At 36.8% G+C, this 20,932-nt stretch overlaps 1 protein-coding gene across 2 annotated transcripts in view; it reads right to left on the bottom strand.

Annotated features, from left to right (window-relative positions):
- The window catches only part of LOC127620914 (fibrinogen C domain-containing protein 1-like), a 251,198-nt gene that overhangs the window by 81,063 nt on the left and 149,203 nt on the right, over positions 1-20,932 (bottom strand). For both annotated transcript variants that reach the window (XM_052094262.1, XM_052094264.1), the window contains exon 6: positions 8,997-9,176. In XM_052094262.1, the coding sequence (XP_051950222.1) occupies positions 8,997-9,176 (180 nt within the window). The remainder of the gene's footprint in view (positions 1-8,996; positions 9,177-20,932) is intronic.

The following is a 20,932-nucleotide window of genomic DNA, read 5'->3' as shown; positions in this document are numbered from 1 at the left end:
TTCAAGAATCCTAATGCTGCTGTTATCCAAACAACAACATTTCATACTGACCACCACTACTGTCAAGGTCCAAAGAGAGATCATTATAAAAATACCATAAAAGTAGCCCATACAACACATAGCTGTTGTATGTCCCCAGAAAGCTAAGACTATTGGGAAATATTGGGTTAAGATTCTACAGAGATGAAAAAACAATGAGGGACAACTTGAGGGCAGTAAATCATTTTGTGTATTTTCTTTTTGCTAGCCAGCTGGCACAGTCATGATACATCAATGATGAAAAGAAATTCCAATTATATTCATCTTTTTTTGAGACAGCACAAAAAAGAAAAGATGACTGAAACAGGCAAATTGCTAGCATTGCAGACACAGTGTTTGTCTTGTACTGTGTGAACTTTAAGAACAGCAACAAGGATATCAATTATTGGGTTGGGGGGGGGGTATATTGCGGTTACAGCCCTGTTTTTGATTCACTAAGAGCCAGCTCATAAGCTTCATTTGATCTGGAACTACACTACACTGGTAGCGCTGTATGATTTTGATTCACTAAAAGTACCGGCACATGTGAGTGTTTGTTTCACTCTGTAGATTAGTGCTGGGTAAAAATATTGATTTTTCAATGCATCATGATCTTCATTTGAACAATCTCAATGTCGATTCTTAAGTACCAAGATCGATCTTTTACTCTATATGCAACCCTAAATTCAAAAATGTCGATGATTAGCTACTGGCAGTACTGATACGGACATAAACCTGTCATCTGAAAGAGAAAGGACATAGGATCTGATCATCTGTCATCTATCTTTTTCTAATCAGATGCAAAACTGTAGAAGTACATTGTAAAAGTTTTATTTATTTATTTCTACAAATATTTATTAATTGTTTTATTTGCAGTATGAAATGCAAGAAAACGTATTACAAATAAATTATAATATAATTTATGTACTTACTAATATAAATATGCCTTGACATACATAGAACAATATTAAGCCGTAAGAACCCTTTTATACCAAAATAAAATAAATACATTTTTGCAAATGGAATTAAGTAAAGGATCTTAGGGTTTTACATAGAAAACCAAAGTAACTTTTTTTGTTAGAGTGCATGCTTTACACAAGGCAGCAAGGCCACACAAATAATGTTCAACACTCAGAAAGCACAGAAGACTCAACTTGCACATAATTTCAAAAGAGTTTGGAATTAGCTTGTTGCTATGCTCAATGTGCATTGCTTTAATTAGCATATACAAACTTAGCATGCACAAATCTTGTTCTGAGTGTCTTTAGTGCAATGTTATGCAGATGCTAGGGTTTTCTGGATGGTTACTAAGGCATTGCTAGAGTGGTTGCTAGGTGGTTACTTATACTTACAATGTGAGGTATCATTTGTGTCTGTAGAACATATAGTGCGGGACAAATTGCACACCGAACAAAACACTAAACCTACATTTTTAGCAATAACAATAGTGATGACTGCCTTAGCAAGAGCCATTAAAAAATCCTTCAGAATACTAGTTATATGCTCATAGAGAACATAAAAAGGCATTTTACACTTCCAATAATTTTAGTATGTTTGCATCTGCAAATGTAGCCTGCTAGTTATCCGTGTTTTGAAAAGAGATACAGAAACATTTGAAATGGGCATGTTAACACTATGCTGCTTATGTGCCCTTATTAAGCTCTGTGATGTATGTCTTAGGGTTGTATTGCTGCAGTGTGCAGCTCGACTAATCTAATCCCACTTCCTGCCTCCATACTGTCTGGCTGTGCTGCGCCCGGCCCTTCTGGCAAGATCAGCCTTTTATTGGCAGTCTTTGCAGTTAAACCCCTTTCTCTAACTCTAATTCTACCCTGCTGCAACATGTATCGTGATAGCCCATTTATTGGGACAAAGGAGATCCAATTGATGTGGTTATGTCATATCGTAAAGTGTGTTACACATCATAAACTTGTTACGAGTGCCTTAAAGATTCATCAGTGTGGTTTAGAAGGTAACGAATAATAATGAAAAAATTAAAGGGGAATTGTGTTGTCAAAGATTTTTTTTATTTTTATTTTTGGTCTAATACTTAAGGACAAATAAGGCTGAAAATATGTGCCTTTTCTTAAAAATGTAAAAATAAATATCAGATGTTTTAGATGTTTAAACTTCACGCTCAGTCTTGAGGGTCTAACACCATGACTTTGATTTGGTGGACAAAAGCGTTTTTAATCATGAATCAGATTTTAAAACAAAATTGTTTTACTGCTGTTGTTTATATAAGCTAATATAAAAACATTATATAAGACTACATTTACATTACATTTATGCATTTGGCAGACGCTTTTATCCAAACCCCCTGGAGCAACCTGGAGTTAAGTGCCTTGCTCAAGGGCCCAACAGTGGCATCTTGGTGGTGCTGGGGCTTGAACCCCTGACCTTCTGGTCAGTAACCCTGAGCCTCAACCTCTGAGCCACCACTGAAGACTTAGAATACAGGTGAAACTCGAAAAATTAGAATATCGTGCAAAAGTTCATTAATTTCAGTAATTCAACTTAAAAGGTGAAACTAATATATTATATAGACTCATTACAAGCAAAGTAAGATATTTCAAGCCTTTATTTGATATAATTTTGATGATTATGGCTTACAGCTTATGAAAACCCCAAATTCAGAATCTCAGAAAATTAGAATATTGTGAAAAGGTTCAGTAGTAGGCTCAAAGTGTCACACTCTAATCAGCTAAACACCTGCAAAGGGTTCCTGAGCCTTTAAATGGTCTCTCAGTCTGGTTCAGTTGAATTCACAATCATGGGGAAGACTGCTGACCTGACAGTTGTGCAGAAAACCATCATTGACACCCTCCACAAGGAGGGAAAGCCTCAAAAGGTAATTGCAAAAGAAGTTGGATGTTCTCAAAGTGCTGTATCAAAGCACATTAATAGAAAGTTAAGTGGAAGGGAAAAGTGTGGAAGAAAAAGGTGCACAAGCAGCAGGGATGACCGTAGCCTGGAGAGGATTGTCAGGAAAAGGCCATTCAAATGTGTGGGGAGCTTCACAAGGAGTGGACTGAGGCTGGAGTTACTGCATCAAGAGCCACCACACACAGACGGGTCCTGGACATGGGCTTCAAATGTCAAACGTCTTACCTGGGCTAAAGAAAAAAGAACTGGTCTGTTGCTCAGTGGTCCAAAGTCCTCTTTTCTGATGAGAGCAAATTTTGCATCTCATTTGGAAACCAAGGTCCCAGAGTCTGGAGGAAGAATGGAGAGGCACACAATCCAAGATGCTTGATGTCCAGTGTGAAGTTTCCACAGTCTGTGTTGGTTTGGAGAGCCATGTCATCGGCTGGTGTTGGTCCACTGTGCTTTATTAAGTCCAGAGTCAACGCAGCCGTCTACCGGGACATTTTAGAGCACTTCATGCTTCCTTCAGCAGACAAGCTTTATGGAGATGCTGACTTCATTTTCCAGCAGGACTTGGCACCTGCCCACACTGCCAAAAGTACCAAAACCTGGTTCAATGACCATGGTATTACTGTGCTTGATTGGCCAGCAAACTCGCCTGACCTGAACCCCATAGAGAATCTATGGGGCATTGCCAAGAGAAAGATGAGAGACATGAGACCAAACAATGCAGAAGAGCTGAAGGCCGCTATTGAAGCATCTTGGTCTTCCATAACACCTCAGCAGTGCCACAGGCTGATAGCATCCATGCCACGCCGCATTGAGGCAGTAATTAATGCAAAAGGGGCCCAAACCAAGTACTGAGTACATATGCATGATTATACTTTTCAGAGGGCCGACATTTCTGTATTTAAAATCTTTTTTTTTTATTGATTTCATGTAATATTCTAATTTTCTGAGATTCTGAATTTGGGGTTTTCATAAGCTGTAAGCCATAATCATCAAAATTATATCAAATAAAGGCTTGAAATATCTTACTTTGCTTGTAATGAGCCTACATAATATATTAGTTTCACCTTTTAAGTTGAATTACTGAAATTAATGAACTTTTGCACGATATTCTAATTTTTCGAGTTTCACCTGTATAGCTTACAACTCATATGTACTACTTTTTATTTCTATGTATTCAACAGAAAAATTAACAGCATACAGAGATTGAACAACAAGGGGGTTGCAACTGAAGAGCTTGTATTTTGCAGTATTCATAATGTGACACATATCAAAGTATATCCAATCGTACAAATGATGCTGGAAAACGTATTCATTTCCTAAATGATTCCTTTCAATACATTTTGAGAATTACTGTAAAACAGACCTCAAAATTTGTGCGCCATGGGGTTGGGGGTGTGTCTTTTATTAAATGTCTCAGGACCGACCTGCTCAGCAAGGCAATGTCAAACAACAAGTCATTGTTTAACATCTCATCCAAAGGATGGTGCCTTTTTACAGTATAGTGCCCCTATCATGGGGCATTAGGACCTACACAGTCCACAGGGTGAGTACCCCTGCTGGAGACCCTAATACCTCTTCCAGCAGCAACATATGTTTCTAGGAGGACTCCCATCCAGCTTCTGACCAGGCTCAACTCTGCTTAGCTTCAGTAGGCAACCAGTCTTGAGCTACAGGGTGATATGTGCATGAATGGATAATTGTATTAATGCCGAAAAATAAAGCATCATCAGAGAAAAATTATAGGCTCTTCAACTTGGACAAGCATTGTTACAAAATAGTCAATGTTCACATGCAATTTCGGTTCTTACTGGCCTCCCTAATGGTAGTGAAAACATTTATGTGTGGTTGCAAAACTGTCATTAGCACGCTTTTAAGTTGGCATTGTATTAGTACTCAAAGTGTTTACAGATATCAGATATCAGAGCTCAGCCGCAGCAGGGTGCTCTGAAAGGTATAATTACCTGAGATTAGACCTTTCAGAGCACCCTGCTGCGGCTGAGCTCTAATTCTCCACGCTATCATAAAGGCCTTTCATTAAACAGTGCAGCTTTAAAGACAGCATGTGATGCTTTGCTTTCGCACTTGAAGCCAGTTAAGATATAAAAATTCTAGCAAGCAAAGACAGGCTATGAGGCATAACGGCACACTTTTGTACCACAGGAAGGAAGACAAACGGGAAATTTTATTGCAGTTGCAAAATACATCAGAGTAATTTATGACAAACGAAGAATTCTGGGGCATGGCTCATCAAAAACACCACAGGGATGCACTGTCATGTTGAAATAATGTCAGTATATTAAATCGGTATATCAGTATGAGCACACAATTGCTAAAACACTTTCCAGACAGCCAATTTGCATAGTTTTGGATGTCTGCTGAAGAAATATCTTGGATGGGTGGTACATCAATCATTCAAAAATCAATCAATTGGTCCGGCCGTCCGACCAGGCTTCAAACTTCAAGGCTTTTTAAAAACTTTTTTAGACTTTCCTACAAGTCTTTTAAAGCCAACTAGAAAGTTTGTCATTAATAACTTCCCTTTTCTATTTATTTTTGCAGTTGGGTTATTCCATTCATTAGAAACTTCTCCCAGCTGAAATTTATGCATTTTTAAAAATACTTTTATTGAAGATGTAACCATAAAGGGACTTTAAAATTATGAGACAAAAAAGTAAAGTTTGTTCTGAACCAGAATCTAAAAGGTTATTAAGATATGTTTAATACTTTTGGAGTTATATGAACTTAAAAATTGAAGAAATCCCCCCCAGAGGTGTGTAAAAACAAAACAATGATGCTGCAACCTTTCTAAAGTTATTTTCTGACCTTTAGTTTGTTCCAAAATCATAGGTGGAAATTGTCATTTTGAAACTTCTCTACAGAATAATAGATTACTTAGTACAATCGATCCATGACATTTAATATTTTGGTTTTCATCATCATTAAAAAAAAATATTATAATAAAAAATAGCAAAACATTATTTTTGAGTCGGGGACCACTGGTTGAGGTGACACGAAATTACTCAATACTATTTAGTGCTGACACAGACTTTACACACTTCACCATTAGAAAACATCTCTAATAAACTCTACACATCACTCGGGTAACAAAAATAGTTGCTCAATAATTTATTTTTATAAATATATTACTATTTTATACATTATATCAGTAAGTTATTTAAATTGTCTTTTGAGTTTAGTTTTTCCTTTGGTTTGGTATTGTCAATCATTAATATCTAAGAAACAGATACTGTGTGCCTAGAGAATGTCAGTCAAATTAATAGAGAATATATTAAAAGCTTGCTGTTTGTTGAATTTTAAGCTGCCTGACACATTCAATTATTTTCACACCTCATTTTATGGCCACGATGTGCTTTTTACTAGTGACCTTGAGTCAGAATTTTTACTTTGTAGTGTCTGTGATTGTACAGAATTGCAATTTGTCTGACAAACCATTATTAAAGGTGTCAAGGACAGCACAGTTTTGCCCTCCAGGAGTCACAGTTTGGCCATGACAAGTTATATGTTATAAGCTACTGTTTAGTTTCATGCACATTGCTACTCTGGTAAATTCACACAGCATACAGAATATTGTTATAAACAAGAGTGATTTCCACATTCTAAAACAAGTTCTGGGGTCTATGCATGACCCAAATGCACTCTAAACTCAGTCAAAATTGAAAAAGCATCTGAAACTGCTGTTGGTAAGATTTGACAGATGAACTTGCGCCTTGATTGGACTCATTTTTTAAATAATGTTAGGTCAGTTGTGACAACATTTCCTGTCATATTTGAGATTTACATGAGTCACTGTCTCTATGGAGACAAGTGTTATTCACGGTTATCGTGAGAACAGAATAGCGTTTTGACATTGGTTACTTGTTCCTACAGACAGAATTCCAGCCTGATCTCATGAAAATTACATGAGACCTTTTAAGTATCTTGGAAGTTCTGAGATGAAATGCCCACTCTGGAGCTAAAAGTGAGTTCAGTTTTCTCCCAAAGAAATTGCGTTTTTAAGGTTCATGCACTAGCAAGTTTTTAATAAACAAAACACACCTTCCTACCCTAAACCTTTAATCGAAGCCTATTTGATAGTTTCAAAAAAAGCAAAAAACATGAGGTTTTGAAGGTCAATGCTCTATTGAGTTTTAAACCAATGAAACCAACCTCCCTACCCTTAACCTTAAACTTAACCGATAGTGCCATAAAAAGCACATATGACTTGAAAGAAGGCAACTGCTGAAGCAACCACATTCATTTGTCATGTTTCATTTACACTTTCAGCTAATGTTTTGACTTGTAACCCAAGGACAACTCTCTATCAGTTGAACTTTTGTGAAATTTGATCACGCCTAAACAAGTTTGTATATTTTACAAGGAAATGCAAATGTTAAAGAGATAGTTTGCCCAAAAATTTAAATTCTCCCATCACTACAGATCTGTATGACTGGTATGATGTATGATTACAAAGAGAATCTCTTCTCTCCAGAGAGGTTGGGAAGACCTGCCGGCAGAAGGACAGCCAGAAGGGCAAGAGGGGAGGGGAGTAGGTCAAGCCGGAGGTTTCCCCGGCCTGAATCAGGTGGTGGAGGAGTGTGAGGTGGAGGAGGGCAAGGTCGAGCCGTGAGGACACACGCCCGGCGCTGAATTGTCCTAATCAGTCAGGAGCGGGATAAGACGAGACAGTGCTGTGTGTGTGTGTGTGTGTGTGTGTGTGTGTGTGTGTCTGCGTATTTATGTTTAAGTACAGTTATGTCATTAAAATTACGTTGACTGTTTTGCTGGTTCCCGCCTTCTCCTTGTCCTTCCCGTGAACCCCTTTACAATGTGATTTTATGTTAACAGTTACATCTGCAAGTCCATCCTTCCAATCATGTATATATTAATGCTTTAAACAATCATGTGCACATGTTAAGCACACATCAATCAAGTCAGCACCGAAAGAGTCCAAAACATGCCTTAATTAATAAGATTGGGATCAATGTGGCATGACTCCTCTAGCAGAGAATATTTAAAACAGCCTTGCTAATTAGATGTGTGCAAGTAGTATTCTCCTCTTGATTTATGTTAATAGGTGTGTTTGTTTATGTCTCCCATAATAAGCGGAGAGTCTGCTTTATTGGAATGCCAAAGATGTATTCTACGGCTTCATTATCCCTGCCCTTTCCGGCACACGGTAAAGGTCATGCCTGCAACCGGACCCAGTGAGCAGGGCAGTGCCAGGGGGAAAGACACCTGAGAATAATAGAGTGCGGGACCCAAGTAATGTTTAAAAGAGGCCCCGGAGATAGCACAGGTGAAGCATAGAGAATTGCTCATCACTTTGTGTCCGCACAGACGATAACCTGCAGCCCCCGTTGCTTAGCGTGCCACTGGAATATATCTGAACAGTGCTGACAACAGGCCAGGAAACTTTAAATTAGTCTTCTGATTCTCATGAGAGTTTCTATTCTTGGCTCATCTTTTTTATTTTGCTGGGAGCAAATCAGGCCACAAAGTTTGGCTTTCCAGTCAGTGTTTAAAGGGATAGTTCAGCCAAAATTTACAATTCTGTGATGATTTACCGCCATGTTCTTTGAAACAAGGTGATGTTAGGCAGAATGCTAGCCTCAGTCACATTTCACTTTCATTGCATACAACTCTACCTTCTGTGTTCTACAAAGGAAAGAAAGACATACAAGTCTGAAACAAATTGAGGGTGATTGAACTCTGACAGATCGTTCCGTTTTTGGGTGAAATATCCCTTTGACATGGTCTTGTTGTCAACTTGGCTAAACTTACTAATGCTAAACTTAGCCTTTAACTAAATATTTAAGAATAAATGTACATATTATATTAAAAGTATATATTAATATTAAACATAAACAAGGGTTTACAACAAGTAAAATGGTGCTGGTTGCACATTCCTCAGACCTTTAAAAAAAACAGACCAAAAAATATTGATGACTCATTTTGAACTCATGGTTGGTCCAATTTCTCTGCCTTCACTATAAAAGTAATAGTTCTTAGCTGCTCCATAAGGGGCTCACTCCACGCAGCAGGTTAACACTAGCACAGGAAGTCTTGTACAAAGACAGAACCAAAGGTGTGTACCATACCTGCAGTGCCAGAGTAGTCAGTGACGCTCAGTGGGTAACCATCCTCATCTGGGTCAACCGAAAACAAACCCACTCCAAAAGATCCATACTGTGCAAAGGAGGTACTGTTCTCAAAGTCCTCCAGGTCAATTCTCAGCTCATAGTTGGCTTGAATGGTAAGTGCATGGATTCGTTTCATGCCTGAAAAAAAAAAAAAGAAAAGATTTATAGGCACTTAATAAAAAGGGCTTGCAAGAAAACTTTGCAAATACGATTAATGTGCAAATACAGATGGACAACATTGCCATATTAAAGGATAGTGTGTTACTTTAAGAGTGAATTGAGGAACAACTCAAAACAAAACACAAAACAAAACATAGACTTGTATTGAAGGAGGAAACAGTCATTAAAACGTCAGAACATCATAGAGACATGGGGGTGGGCTCTTTTTTTACTTGGGCCAGTAAGCAACCAACTAGCAATGTCCTAGCAACCGCATATATCAACAACTCTCTTTTACCTTTAAGGCTGGAATTCCTTTCTATATCCGTTGACTGTTGGCTGCTGTTGGGTCTGTTGGCTGCAGTTGGGCATTCCAATTTCTCCCTTTAATTTTAATAGAAGTGGCCTATCTCTGCTAAATAATCTCTGATAATACTTTGACTCTAAATAGTACTGGTCTACTCTCAGGGATCAATATCTCCACGGGAGACCCAAATTCCTGTAAGTTCTGCACTTAATATTCCACCATGTGTGCACAGAGAGAAGGAGAGGCACTTGACAGGAAACTAATGTGCTTGCCTACAAATGAATTCCCTTTGTAAGTCGTACACTGGCATATGTGTTGCACCCTCAGGACAAAAAATCAATACAGCAGAGTTTTGCTGGGTCTAATTGTAGCTTGCTGCTGGTCTTTAGCTGTTGAGGAGCACAACATATGTGTGTGTAGGGTGCTAGGTGAATGAAATGTAACTGCATGCAGCCATATTTACTAAACAGAGAATGTGTTGCTTATAAAACACCACACTGTGCCTAACATATGAAAAGGGGCCATTAGATGACTACAGGCATTCCAAAAGAGTTAATGTAATTATTAAAGCTATTATTAATTATTAAATTATTTAAATTATTAACATTGAGATATTGTCATAAAGTCAATGTGAAATGTCATTTGCAACCCATTTTACTAGGGTATTTTTACCTTTTTCTCCCCAGTTTGGAATGCCCAATTCCCAATGCACTCAAAGTCCTCAATCCGGGTGGTGGAGGACAAATCTCAGCTGCATCCGTGTGTGAGAGAGTCAACCTACGCATCTTATCATGTGGCTTGTTGAGCGCGTTACCGCGGAGACATAGCACGTATGGAGGTTTCACGCTATCCACTCGCGGGATCCACGCACAACTCAAAACGCACCCCACCAAGAGTAAACCACATTATAGCAACCACTAGGAGGTTACCCCATGTGACTCTACCCTCACTGAAATTTGGTTGCTTAGGAGACCTGGCTGGAGTCATTCAGCACGCCTTGGCATTCGAACTCGCGAACTCCAGGGGTGGTAGCTTTTTTACACATTGAGCTACCCAGTGTTTTTGTATTTTTTATTTATAAAGTAAAACAGGAAGTAATAAAATTGGGGAAAATGTAGTGTGGGAATTATATCCAACAAGAATTGATGGAATCATGAAAAGTGGGTGTAACATACCAGAAAAGGGTCCAAGTGGTTGGAGATTGAAAGGTTTAAAAGAAAGAGGGATTTTTGACGAATCCTTCTTGAAAGTGTTTTCAGAGGTGGAGCCTGTAGTCTAAGTTACTAGACAATACTGTAAATTTTATAAACATAAAGATAAAAGATTACAATTCAAACTTTTTACAATAAGACCAAGAAATTTGCATTATGAAAGTTAATAGGGTACATTTTGATTTCATGTTGACTTTAAAGGTAAAAAAACAAATATCCCAGCTTAAAATGCAGAAATAACAATTAGCCATTCATAGGTTGAGTTTCCATGAGTGTAAACACTGCACTATAAAAACATTGCTCTGTTTGCTTGACATTCCCAAACTGGAGTGGGACTCTGGTGGGGGTCGGCTTAATAGAGACTGACTAATAGATGACAGGGGGAGTGTGGGAAACCAGTTTGAACCAGTCATAACCCATATGGTGACACTACAAGTAACTAAAACATTTTTATTCCTAAAGTTGAAGTACTGTATGTAATTTATTTGCCACAAAATAGGCAAATAAATTACATACAAGTAACTAAGACCAGCTTTTGAATATTTCTACTTTACTTAAGTATAAATATTTCTGTTGACATTCATTTTATTTCACTTTCACTCTATTAATATATAAATATAAATGTATTACTTAATCTTACAAGAAAGTTAATAATTTTACTCTTGATACATTTCTCCATTTTTATTTCTTGCTTTTGCAAAAAAAAAAGAAAAAAAAAAACACATCTGCAACTGTAAACTGCATACGGATCTGTGCTAGTTATGTCAAATTCGTGAACAAATTGTTTGAATCAAATTTTAATCAATTTGATTCTTTTGAATCAGTCAAAATGATAAAAAAAAAATAAGGATATCTTTACTTTTACTGAAGTATGACAGTTGGACACTTTATACAACACTGCTTGTAAAGAAAACAATTACAATTATTTTACATCCTCGTAAGTGCGTTTCAACTTTGGTGATTCATCAGTTACAGAGTGTCAAACTGAGTTCAGTTCAACTTAAAATCCAATGAACCACAGCAATGGAAAACTGGCCGGGAAGAGAAGCAGCAATCACTTTACCTCCCTCCAGTCCTGCAGAATAGACAAACATTTGTTCAGATGATACTGGTGTAATGACAGAGATGGTTATGATGGCTCTGAATGGAATGGGACCGGTGTGGTATGGCTCTAACCGCAGTCAAGCACAACACCAGGCTCTATTAAACACAAACACCCATCTAATGACCTCTGCACTGACTAAATGGTTAGACCATTTGCACTTGAAGGCCATTGCTGTTTCGACCCAGGGAACCACAAATGTTACACAGTGAAGGCACAGAGGTGCACAGGGGTGCAATAAATCAGAACAGGCCCGTTATAGACAACAGACTGGCTGTGTTGTTTTGCATTTAAAGACTAATATGCGTATGATTATCTTCAACTATAGGCTTTAACAGAACCTAATCACCCAATATGAGCACTTCCTTTTGGCTTGAACACTATTATCTGAAGCTCGTACTTGATTATACTGTTATACATCCACTATTTTTCCATAGAATTCTTATGGTGTCGCCAGTTTTGGTCTTTTTATGGCAGCCTCAGTAACAATGTATCCAAGTTGCAATGTCATTTATATAAAAATTTGAATATCTCAAAAACATTTGGTGAATACAGCAGCACCTCCATTCCATGTGTTTAAGAGAACAAAATCGTCACTTCTAGGGGAATTGTTGCAAAAGTAATGAAAATGGAAGTTGAAGCCACTCTGGCTATTTTCTTAAATATATTAAATAACCTATACATAGTTTAGAGTGCGTAGACAGACTTCATGTTTGCTAGCGTTCAGTGGGATTTGCCTTATGTCTGGGAAGAAATGTGCCAAAGAGTTCTGGGAGGTGATATTAGCCAATCATTTTTATGCATCAGAATAACCAGAGAAATATTTGAGATGCTATACGATGACATTGATGATTCTCTGAGCGAATTATGCATGCACATAGCTTGTTGAGGCAAGGTTATATATATATATTATCTACTGTATATTTCAATACACAGTACATTCTATAGGAATATATTTTGTAAACCTGTTTCTATCTTAGTTTATGCACACGTCTTATTACTGAAAATTAAATGTATCTACCTCAAGTGAGCATACACATTTTGTATGCATATTTAGGAAACTTTTTTTGCTACTTGGTGTTTCTATCCAGCATATTTTATGCAGTATCCCAAAATTTGCATAAAAATATGTGGATGGAAACCCAGCTTGTGATGACAAATATAAATGATAGTTAGAAATGTTTTCAATATACACTCAATTAGTACTTTATTAGGAACACTATAGTCCTAATAAAGTGCCAGATGTGGTCTTCTGCAGCTGTAGCCCATCTGCGTCAAGGTTCGATGTGTTGTGCATTCTGAGATGCTGTTCTGCTCACAATTGTACAGAGTGGTTATCTGAGTTACTGTAGCCTTTCCGTCAGCTCGAGCCAGTCTGGCCATTCTCTGTTGACCTCTCTCATCAACAAGGCATTTTCGTCCGCAGAACTGGCACTCAGTGGATGTTTTTTACTGGATGGACCATTCTGAGTAAACTCTAGAGTCTGTTCTGCATGAAAATCCCAGGAGATCAGCAGTTACAGAAATACTCAAACCAGCCCGTCTAGCACCAACAATCATGCCATGGTTGAAATCACTGAGATCACATTTTTCCCCATTCTGATGGTTGATGTGAACATTAACTGAAGCTCCTGACCCGTATATGCATGGTTTTATGCAATGCACTGCTGCCACACAATTAGCTGATTAGATAATCACATGAATAAGTAGGTGTACATGTGTAAAGGTGTCCTGACCCCCTAGTTGAGAATCACGGGTCTAAAAGAAATGTATGATTAGGATACCAAGAAAATTTTATGTCCTGTCATGGTGATTTCATATAGCTGCCTGTTGTTGACTCAAACTGGTTTGATCTGTTTTTTAGAAGCATTGATCACCTCTGTTGGAAAACCCCGCAGGGAGGTGGAGCGCGCTCTCTCTCTCTCTCTCTCTCTCTCTCTACAGCCACAGCACTGTGACATTCAACACAGCAAAATCAAACATGAACCCCACGACCTTTCTAATTTTATTACTCAATGATCTTGATGGGCCCAAAATGTTTTCTAAGAAGCAAATACGCATTTCATTTTGATAGATTTTTAATTGGCGATATGATTCACAAGAGCAGTTTCTCAGAAAGCATTTTTTTTTTCAGGAAAAACAGAAATGAATAAATCAAGCTATTTTTATTCAAGCTCTACATCAAAATGGCCACATTCAAAGTCCCATGATAATAAACAAAGATTTGTAGCATTTTAAAAAATGTACAAGAACATTTTACAATTCTGCCCTATTTCAATTTCACTACTAAATTAAGCAAATTTGTGACATTGACCGTGCAACTCCTTTGTACAAAAGGTCAGATTTCACTGCTTTCATTAAAGGACAAAAGATGCTCTTTGGAACAATCTCAAATCATTTTTGGATAACATGGATCATCAGATTTTGCACAAACATATGGAATTCATTCTGCAGTCTTTAAAAGCATATGACTGACATTCCAAATACTAAGAAATTCTGTGAAAAGCTTTTTATTTAAAGTTATGCTAATGATATCATTTTTTATTCTCTTTAGATTTCACTCATATGAAAACCAAAAATGTAAACACCTCTAGTGACACTAAATGGAATTGTAAAATTAAACTTTGCTTTCAAAACAGCTTTCTGAATATTATCTCTGTCAGCTGTGGTCAAACAAAGTGATATTCCCACCCCCAAATCACACCATTGGTTGAGTTACATTTTTGGGGCGGGTCTAAGCGGATCACTAAAAAAAACTATATTCAGTTTACTGTTTTTCCGAAAATTAACCTATGAATGAATTACTAGTTGTCTCTGCATATTAAACTGAAAAAGTTACATACTTCAGCTTTAAAGTGTGGTTCTACCTTCTTCACAAACTCCCTAATACACTAGAATAATTAAATAATTAGAATAATTATCTGAAAAGATATACATGTCTTGTGCTTATCCGTTCACCAAAATGTCCTGTTCTTTTCATAAAGTCTAAATATACAGCTTAATACTTTCACTCTGAGGAGTAAAATTTGGAAGAATGCCTTTTGGCTATTGGAATGAAAATTCACACATCTGTAGGCACAACATTTAACATGCTCTGACATCAAGCACAGAAATCTTTGAATATTGTATGGTAGTTATGTTTAAACTGTGGGCTTCCTCTGAATTTACATAATTGCATTCAGAGCTTTAATTAAATCTAGCGAGACTCACTCAACCCAAGTAACAACAATTCCCAAGTAATATATCAAACAGTGAACATGTTTCTCGGAATGAAAACGAAGTACCAAGGTGTAAGTGGAAGATACTAATCAAAATTTCTGTGAAAGTTACTTTAAAGTGCTTTTTTAACTTTAAAAGGCTTCAGTGTTTGGCTTGAATGACTCATTTTAACAGTTTGCATTAGAAGAAAAGTTTATCAAAGAATTAAAACTCTGTCATCATTTAAACACCTTAATGTCATTATTATTTACTTTCTTCCGTGAAACACAAAAGGATAGGTTAGGCAGAATGCTTAAGCTTCTGTTTTTCACATAACAAATATAGACTGTGAATTATACTGCCAATCCATATGACTTGTGCGCTAAATTCAAAGTCTTCTGAAGCCATTCGATAGCTTTGTGTGAGGACCACATTTATTATTTACTTACATTTTTGTATGGACCTACAGAGCTACAATATTCATCAAAAAAATCTTTGGGTTTGTGTTCTGCAAAAGAAGGAAGGTCATGCACATCTGGGATGGTAAAGGATGAGAGAATTTTCATTTTTGGGTAAACTATCCCTTTATCAATCTCTAAACTGTTTAATCACTTATTGATCCCCATTTGCCTTTTTACCTCTTAATTTCATGTTAGATTTTCTTAATTAATCTTAAAATGAAGCGTGATTCCTGTTTCAACTGAAGTGAGACACTGAAGGATCTAAGGAAATTGTGAATTTGGAGGCTTTCCGGCTAAGGACACATCACTTTCTGGCAGGCCAAAAGCTATGCTAATTTTCTCCCAGTGCAACCGTCCGCTGATTTACATTTTTAATCAAGCTGCTCCATCTGTGTTTCAGCAAGAGCTTTGCTGTTCTTCGCAACCATTCTACGAGAAGCGTCTCGCATGGCCGTTTACTGCGTTCTGACAGACAATATTGAGGCATGTGAGAAGTGGAGGAGAGAGATTTGAGCTTTGTGCTTGGGCTTTCAATCTTGAAACCACCCCACCACTATTTTTTCAGATTCAAATATTTTCTATTGGGCAGAGCGTTTTGCCACCTGAGCAGAAATGTTCTGTGTGCCAATTCATGCCATTTGTAATATGGAAATTATATATATATATATATTAAAGGCTTGGGAATGTTTCTTATATATTCAGATCTTTGCAGTCCCGGTACTTATATCTATCAAAACTGGATCTACAAAATGCCCAGATGGTGTCAAATTTCTAAATATTTTCAAAACAATGTGAAAATAATAGAATACATTTTTTATATATGTATTTTGATGATGTATTTTTCATATATCAAAGAAATAATGCAAGTAATTAGGACGACTCTAGAACAAGATTCATGCTGAAATTTCATGAGATGCAACTCGCTGTCAAACACATTTTGAGATACATATAAAATATAAGATACACATAATCTGCATATAAGGTACACATACAGTAAGTATTTTCTAAGGAGCTTCCTGAGTCTAAATAGATGCAAAAATTAAAACATTTCAGTAATACACCCAAATGACAATAGTCATATCATAATGTTCATGTGTTGTACTTGCTATAGTTTACATCCACATTGTTTCTTCATCAAATAGCAATGTCAAATGGATATCGGATATTGATAAAAAATAAATAAAAAAACAACACACACACTATTACATACCTAGGATCTCTAATGACTCTTTATATTTTAGGTACTCAAGCTATTATAAAAAATTTACTTTTTGCCAATTTTTTGCGTTATAGTATTTATAAGAGAAAGATTGAGGCATACTAAAGAGATGTGGGCACAACTCCAAAAAAAAGGATGAGGTACGGGGAGTGGAATGAGGTCCTGTGTCTCTAAAGACATAAAATATATAGAATATATATTTTAGGATTTTAGAATATATATTTATATATAATAGAATATATATTTTATGCATATGTATGCATTTGAGACCCCGTTTCCTATGTTCCTAAAGACATAAAATATATAGAATATATATTTTAGGATTTTAGAATATATATTTATATATAATAGAATATATATTTTATGCATATGTATGCATTTGAGACCCCGTTTCCTATGTTCCTAAAGACATAAAATATATAGAATATATATTTTAGGATTTTAGAATATATATTTATATATAATAGAATATATATTTTATGCATATGTATGCATTTGAGACCCCGTTTCCACACGGTATTGCGATGTATCATGGGTGATCGCTGTTTACACCTGGTCGCTTTAATGCGTCTCCTGTGACCACTTGTGTTCAGAATGGAGAGGAGGGTCTCTGTTTCATGATGACATACATCAATCAGTGTGTTACTGCATGATAATAAAGTGCAACAAAGTCAGAAAAGACAAAGAGCAAAAAAATAAAAAGGTGCAATATTTCTCACACATGTGGTTGAAATGAAATTTTAGCACAAATGCATGTCAAGCAGAATTATCCATTATTTTAGTGGATAACCTGTATTAGAGTTTCAAGTGTTCATGCTTCTCATCTGTGTTGATATCAGACACACTAAAGAAGATCCATGAAGCTCTCGTGATTGTGTAGGTATCTGCTTTTTAAAATGTTTCCTTTCAAAGCCACTCGTAATCGGCAAACTTTAAACTCTTGCTTTAGCGCAGCGGTTGATTGACAGGAGAGGGGTGGAGCTTCACTGCTGCCGGGACGCATACAAAACAGATTAGCATTTACAATTCAAATGCGATGTGGTCACATGCGTTTTGAACACATTCTTATGTGGGTTTTGCGTTTTAGACCCTGTTTAGGCCTGTACTTAGGGCTGACCAAATGTGATCGGATTACCTGAAATGCATATTAATAAATGGTGGAAACAGGGTCTAAGGGTTAAGTCACAGTCACACTAAACTTTGAGCATGCAAAATTACCTAGGACACAGCAACAGACAGGATATGATCATGCTTATGGTTTTCAAAAGTTTCTTTGGCTGAGTCAGCCATGACAGAGCAATGAGTAACAGGACATTGTCTAGATTGCTTGGTTTTTATTTCTGCATTGTTGCACTAGGTAGCCCCAAGTGTTCTGTATTTTCTTTTCTATAATTTTTCTTTTTACCCCCTGTAACGTTTTCCATGGTGGAGTCTCCAGACCCCAGTTGTAGAGGACTTTGAACACCTGCCAGTAGAGTGACACAGCATCCACAGCATCTTGAGCTTCCTCCAGAATAACAGAATAAATCATTACATCTAACGCCTGTTCTTTTCCAGGTCTGCACATCAAAAGCTGGTATAAACAAGTGGACACTGTCAACCGCACCAGTATCGATTTTGCTAATTTTCTTATGCCTGTCTGCATAAGATAAGCTCATTGCATTCTCCCTATGCCATTCTCCTGTCTTGCCGAAATCCATTTTCATGCCTTGAGCTCAATTATATGCAAATCAAGAAGAAGTTGATTTAATTAGGCCTGATGCAGCTCTTGTTTTTGAGTTTTACATATTCAGATTGTAATTGACGTCTCTTGGTGTCTGTGCCTATGTTTGGAATAGCATACTTACTACTCTTACTATTTCTGCAGTGGGCTATGTAGAATGCATACTGTGAACAGTATGCACATTTTTGATTTGGTTGGATACCCCGATGACACTCAGGACTGAACCAGAAGTAATTAGAGATGCAATATATATATATATATATATATATATATATATATATATATATATATATATATATATATATATAATTTGGAAGCAACCTGTCGATTTGCTGTGTGATCATGCTGTAAAAATTTATATATATATATATAAATATAACTGATATATATTTACAGCATGATCACACAGCAAATTGACAAGTTGCTTCCAAAGTTCATATACCCTGAAATCAACCCCATTCTGCTGAATAACTGACATTGTCCATCAGACATTTTTGCATCAGTTGAAGTTGTGTCACTTTCACCTCTGGTGCTAACGATTGTGTTTTGCATGAGCAACGTCCGAGACACATGTTCTGTTCCCGTTAGAACCAGGATGTAATCCCGTTCACATAAACTCACTCTAAAATTACATGATCATACCACTGATGGTTAGATTAGGGTTAGGGCGTAGAGTTAAAACATTTCCTGTTGACTGTATTACTCAACAAAATACAACTCGATTGGCACCACATCAATTCAAATTCAGCAGCAAAACTTTTGACCTACTGTTACCGTATTCACATTATGATTAGTCTGATTTTTCACAACTTCAGTTGAACATACAACAGTGTGTTATAGATATTTTTACATTTACGTACATTTTTATGCAAAGTCATGTCACGAAATGCCTTGTGTTTATCCCATCACCTTCCCTTTATGTTTGGACTTTTAGTTAGATGCACCTTTTTGATCACACTCATCTGTTTCCCATCTTTGTTCCCAGGTGTTCTATTTTTTGTCATTACCCATGTGTGTATATATAGCCCCCATGTTTCCCTTAGTCTTTGTTGGTTCTTGTTGGTTTGTTAGCACGTTAGTGTATGATGTTGCGTACCAAGTTAGCCAGCAAACTGCTGTTATGTTTGATTTCCCTTTTGCTCCAACGTTTTAGTTTCATCTTTGTTTTCTTCATCTTTTGAGTTCCTTAATAAGTAGTTCTGCAGTTGGATCCCCACTCTCTCATCTCGTGCTTCCCAGTCTAATAACAAGTCATCATTTTTATTTATAACTGGAATCCAATCAATGGCAATGTAGCATATTACAGTTTGCAACGTCCATCATAATGTATTCTGTTTTGCATACTACTTAAAAAATACTTTTCAGTATACACTACGCAGTATTCACTAAGTAGTAAGCTAGTGTATTCAATTCCAAACATAACCTGTGGATGGAACAGAGACCTGCAGAGGATTTCTGGGAAATATGCAAATATCCACTAGTCATTGTATTGCTATGTTTTGGAATACAACAGTACCAACTCTCATAGTACCGAAAAAAAAAAAACTACAAGCACAAGGCTTTGGAAGGCTTTGGAAAACATCTGTTGTAAAAGGCCAGAACATCTGTTCAAGTGCTATTGAAAAAACATCTGTAAGTAAATCTCACATCAATGCAGTTGTTTTAGTGAAATTAAAAAGAACATATCGGCTCCTCCCTCCTGAGACTATAATGAATACAGTGTTTCTGACAACTTGCTCAACACGTAGAAGCTGCAGAAAAGAAAACCTGAGAACAGACAGACCTGCATTGACAGCATTGGCCATTCAAACATTCCTGACCAATCCAATTAAAGACAGTGATAATGAGTTCTGCAGCACTAGAGAAGGGTAATTGCCTATGACAGCCTTTAATGTGATGTACCATTCTGCACCAAATTAAATGAACATTTAATTTAAATCAAATCTTGCTGCTTTATTCATAAAAGCATAGGTTCTATATTATTTTAAGGTATTTAAATCCAATGTCTCTTCCTTAAATTCAATTTCTGCATAATGCATTTTATTATTTATTTATTTTTGAGGGAAAATCTTTTGTTTCTTTTATTCACAGATATACAAAGTTATTTGAAGGGGAAAAATAGAAAAAACTATGTAAACCACATGCCGATCAGCCAAAATACCTGCCTAATATTGTGTAGGTCCCCCTCGTGCTGCCAAAACAGCACCAACCCTCATCTCAGAATCGCATTGCCAGACAGGCTGGTTTGAGTATTTCTGTAACTGCTGATTTCATGGGATTTTCACGCACAACAGTCTCTAGAATTGACTCCAAATGGTGACATAAACAAAAAACATCCAGTGAGCTGCAGTTCTGTGGACAGAAATGCCTTGTTGATGAGAGAGGTCAACAGAGAATGGCCAGAATGTTTTGAACTGACAAAGTCTATGGTAACTCAGATAACTGCACTGTAAAATTGTGGTGAGAAGAATATCATCTCTGAGATGCAGGTTGGCCCTGATTTGGCGGCACGAG

The sequence above is a fragment of the Xyrauchen texanus genome, chromosome 27, assembly GCF_025860055.1.
Source record: "Xyrauchen texanus isolate HMW12.3.18 chromosome 27, RBS_HiC_50CHRs, whole genome shotgun sequence".
In the NCBI taxonomy this organism is placed as follows: domain Eukaryota; kingdom Metazoa; phylum Chordata; class Actinopteri; order Cypriniformes; family Catostomidae; genus Xyrauchen; species Xyrauchen texanus.
The sequence above is the reverse complement of the archived record's forward strand: the minus strand, read 5'-3'. Positions and strand labels throughout refer to the sequence as shown.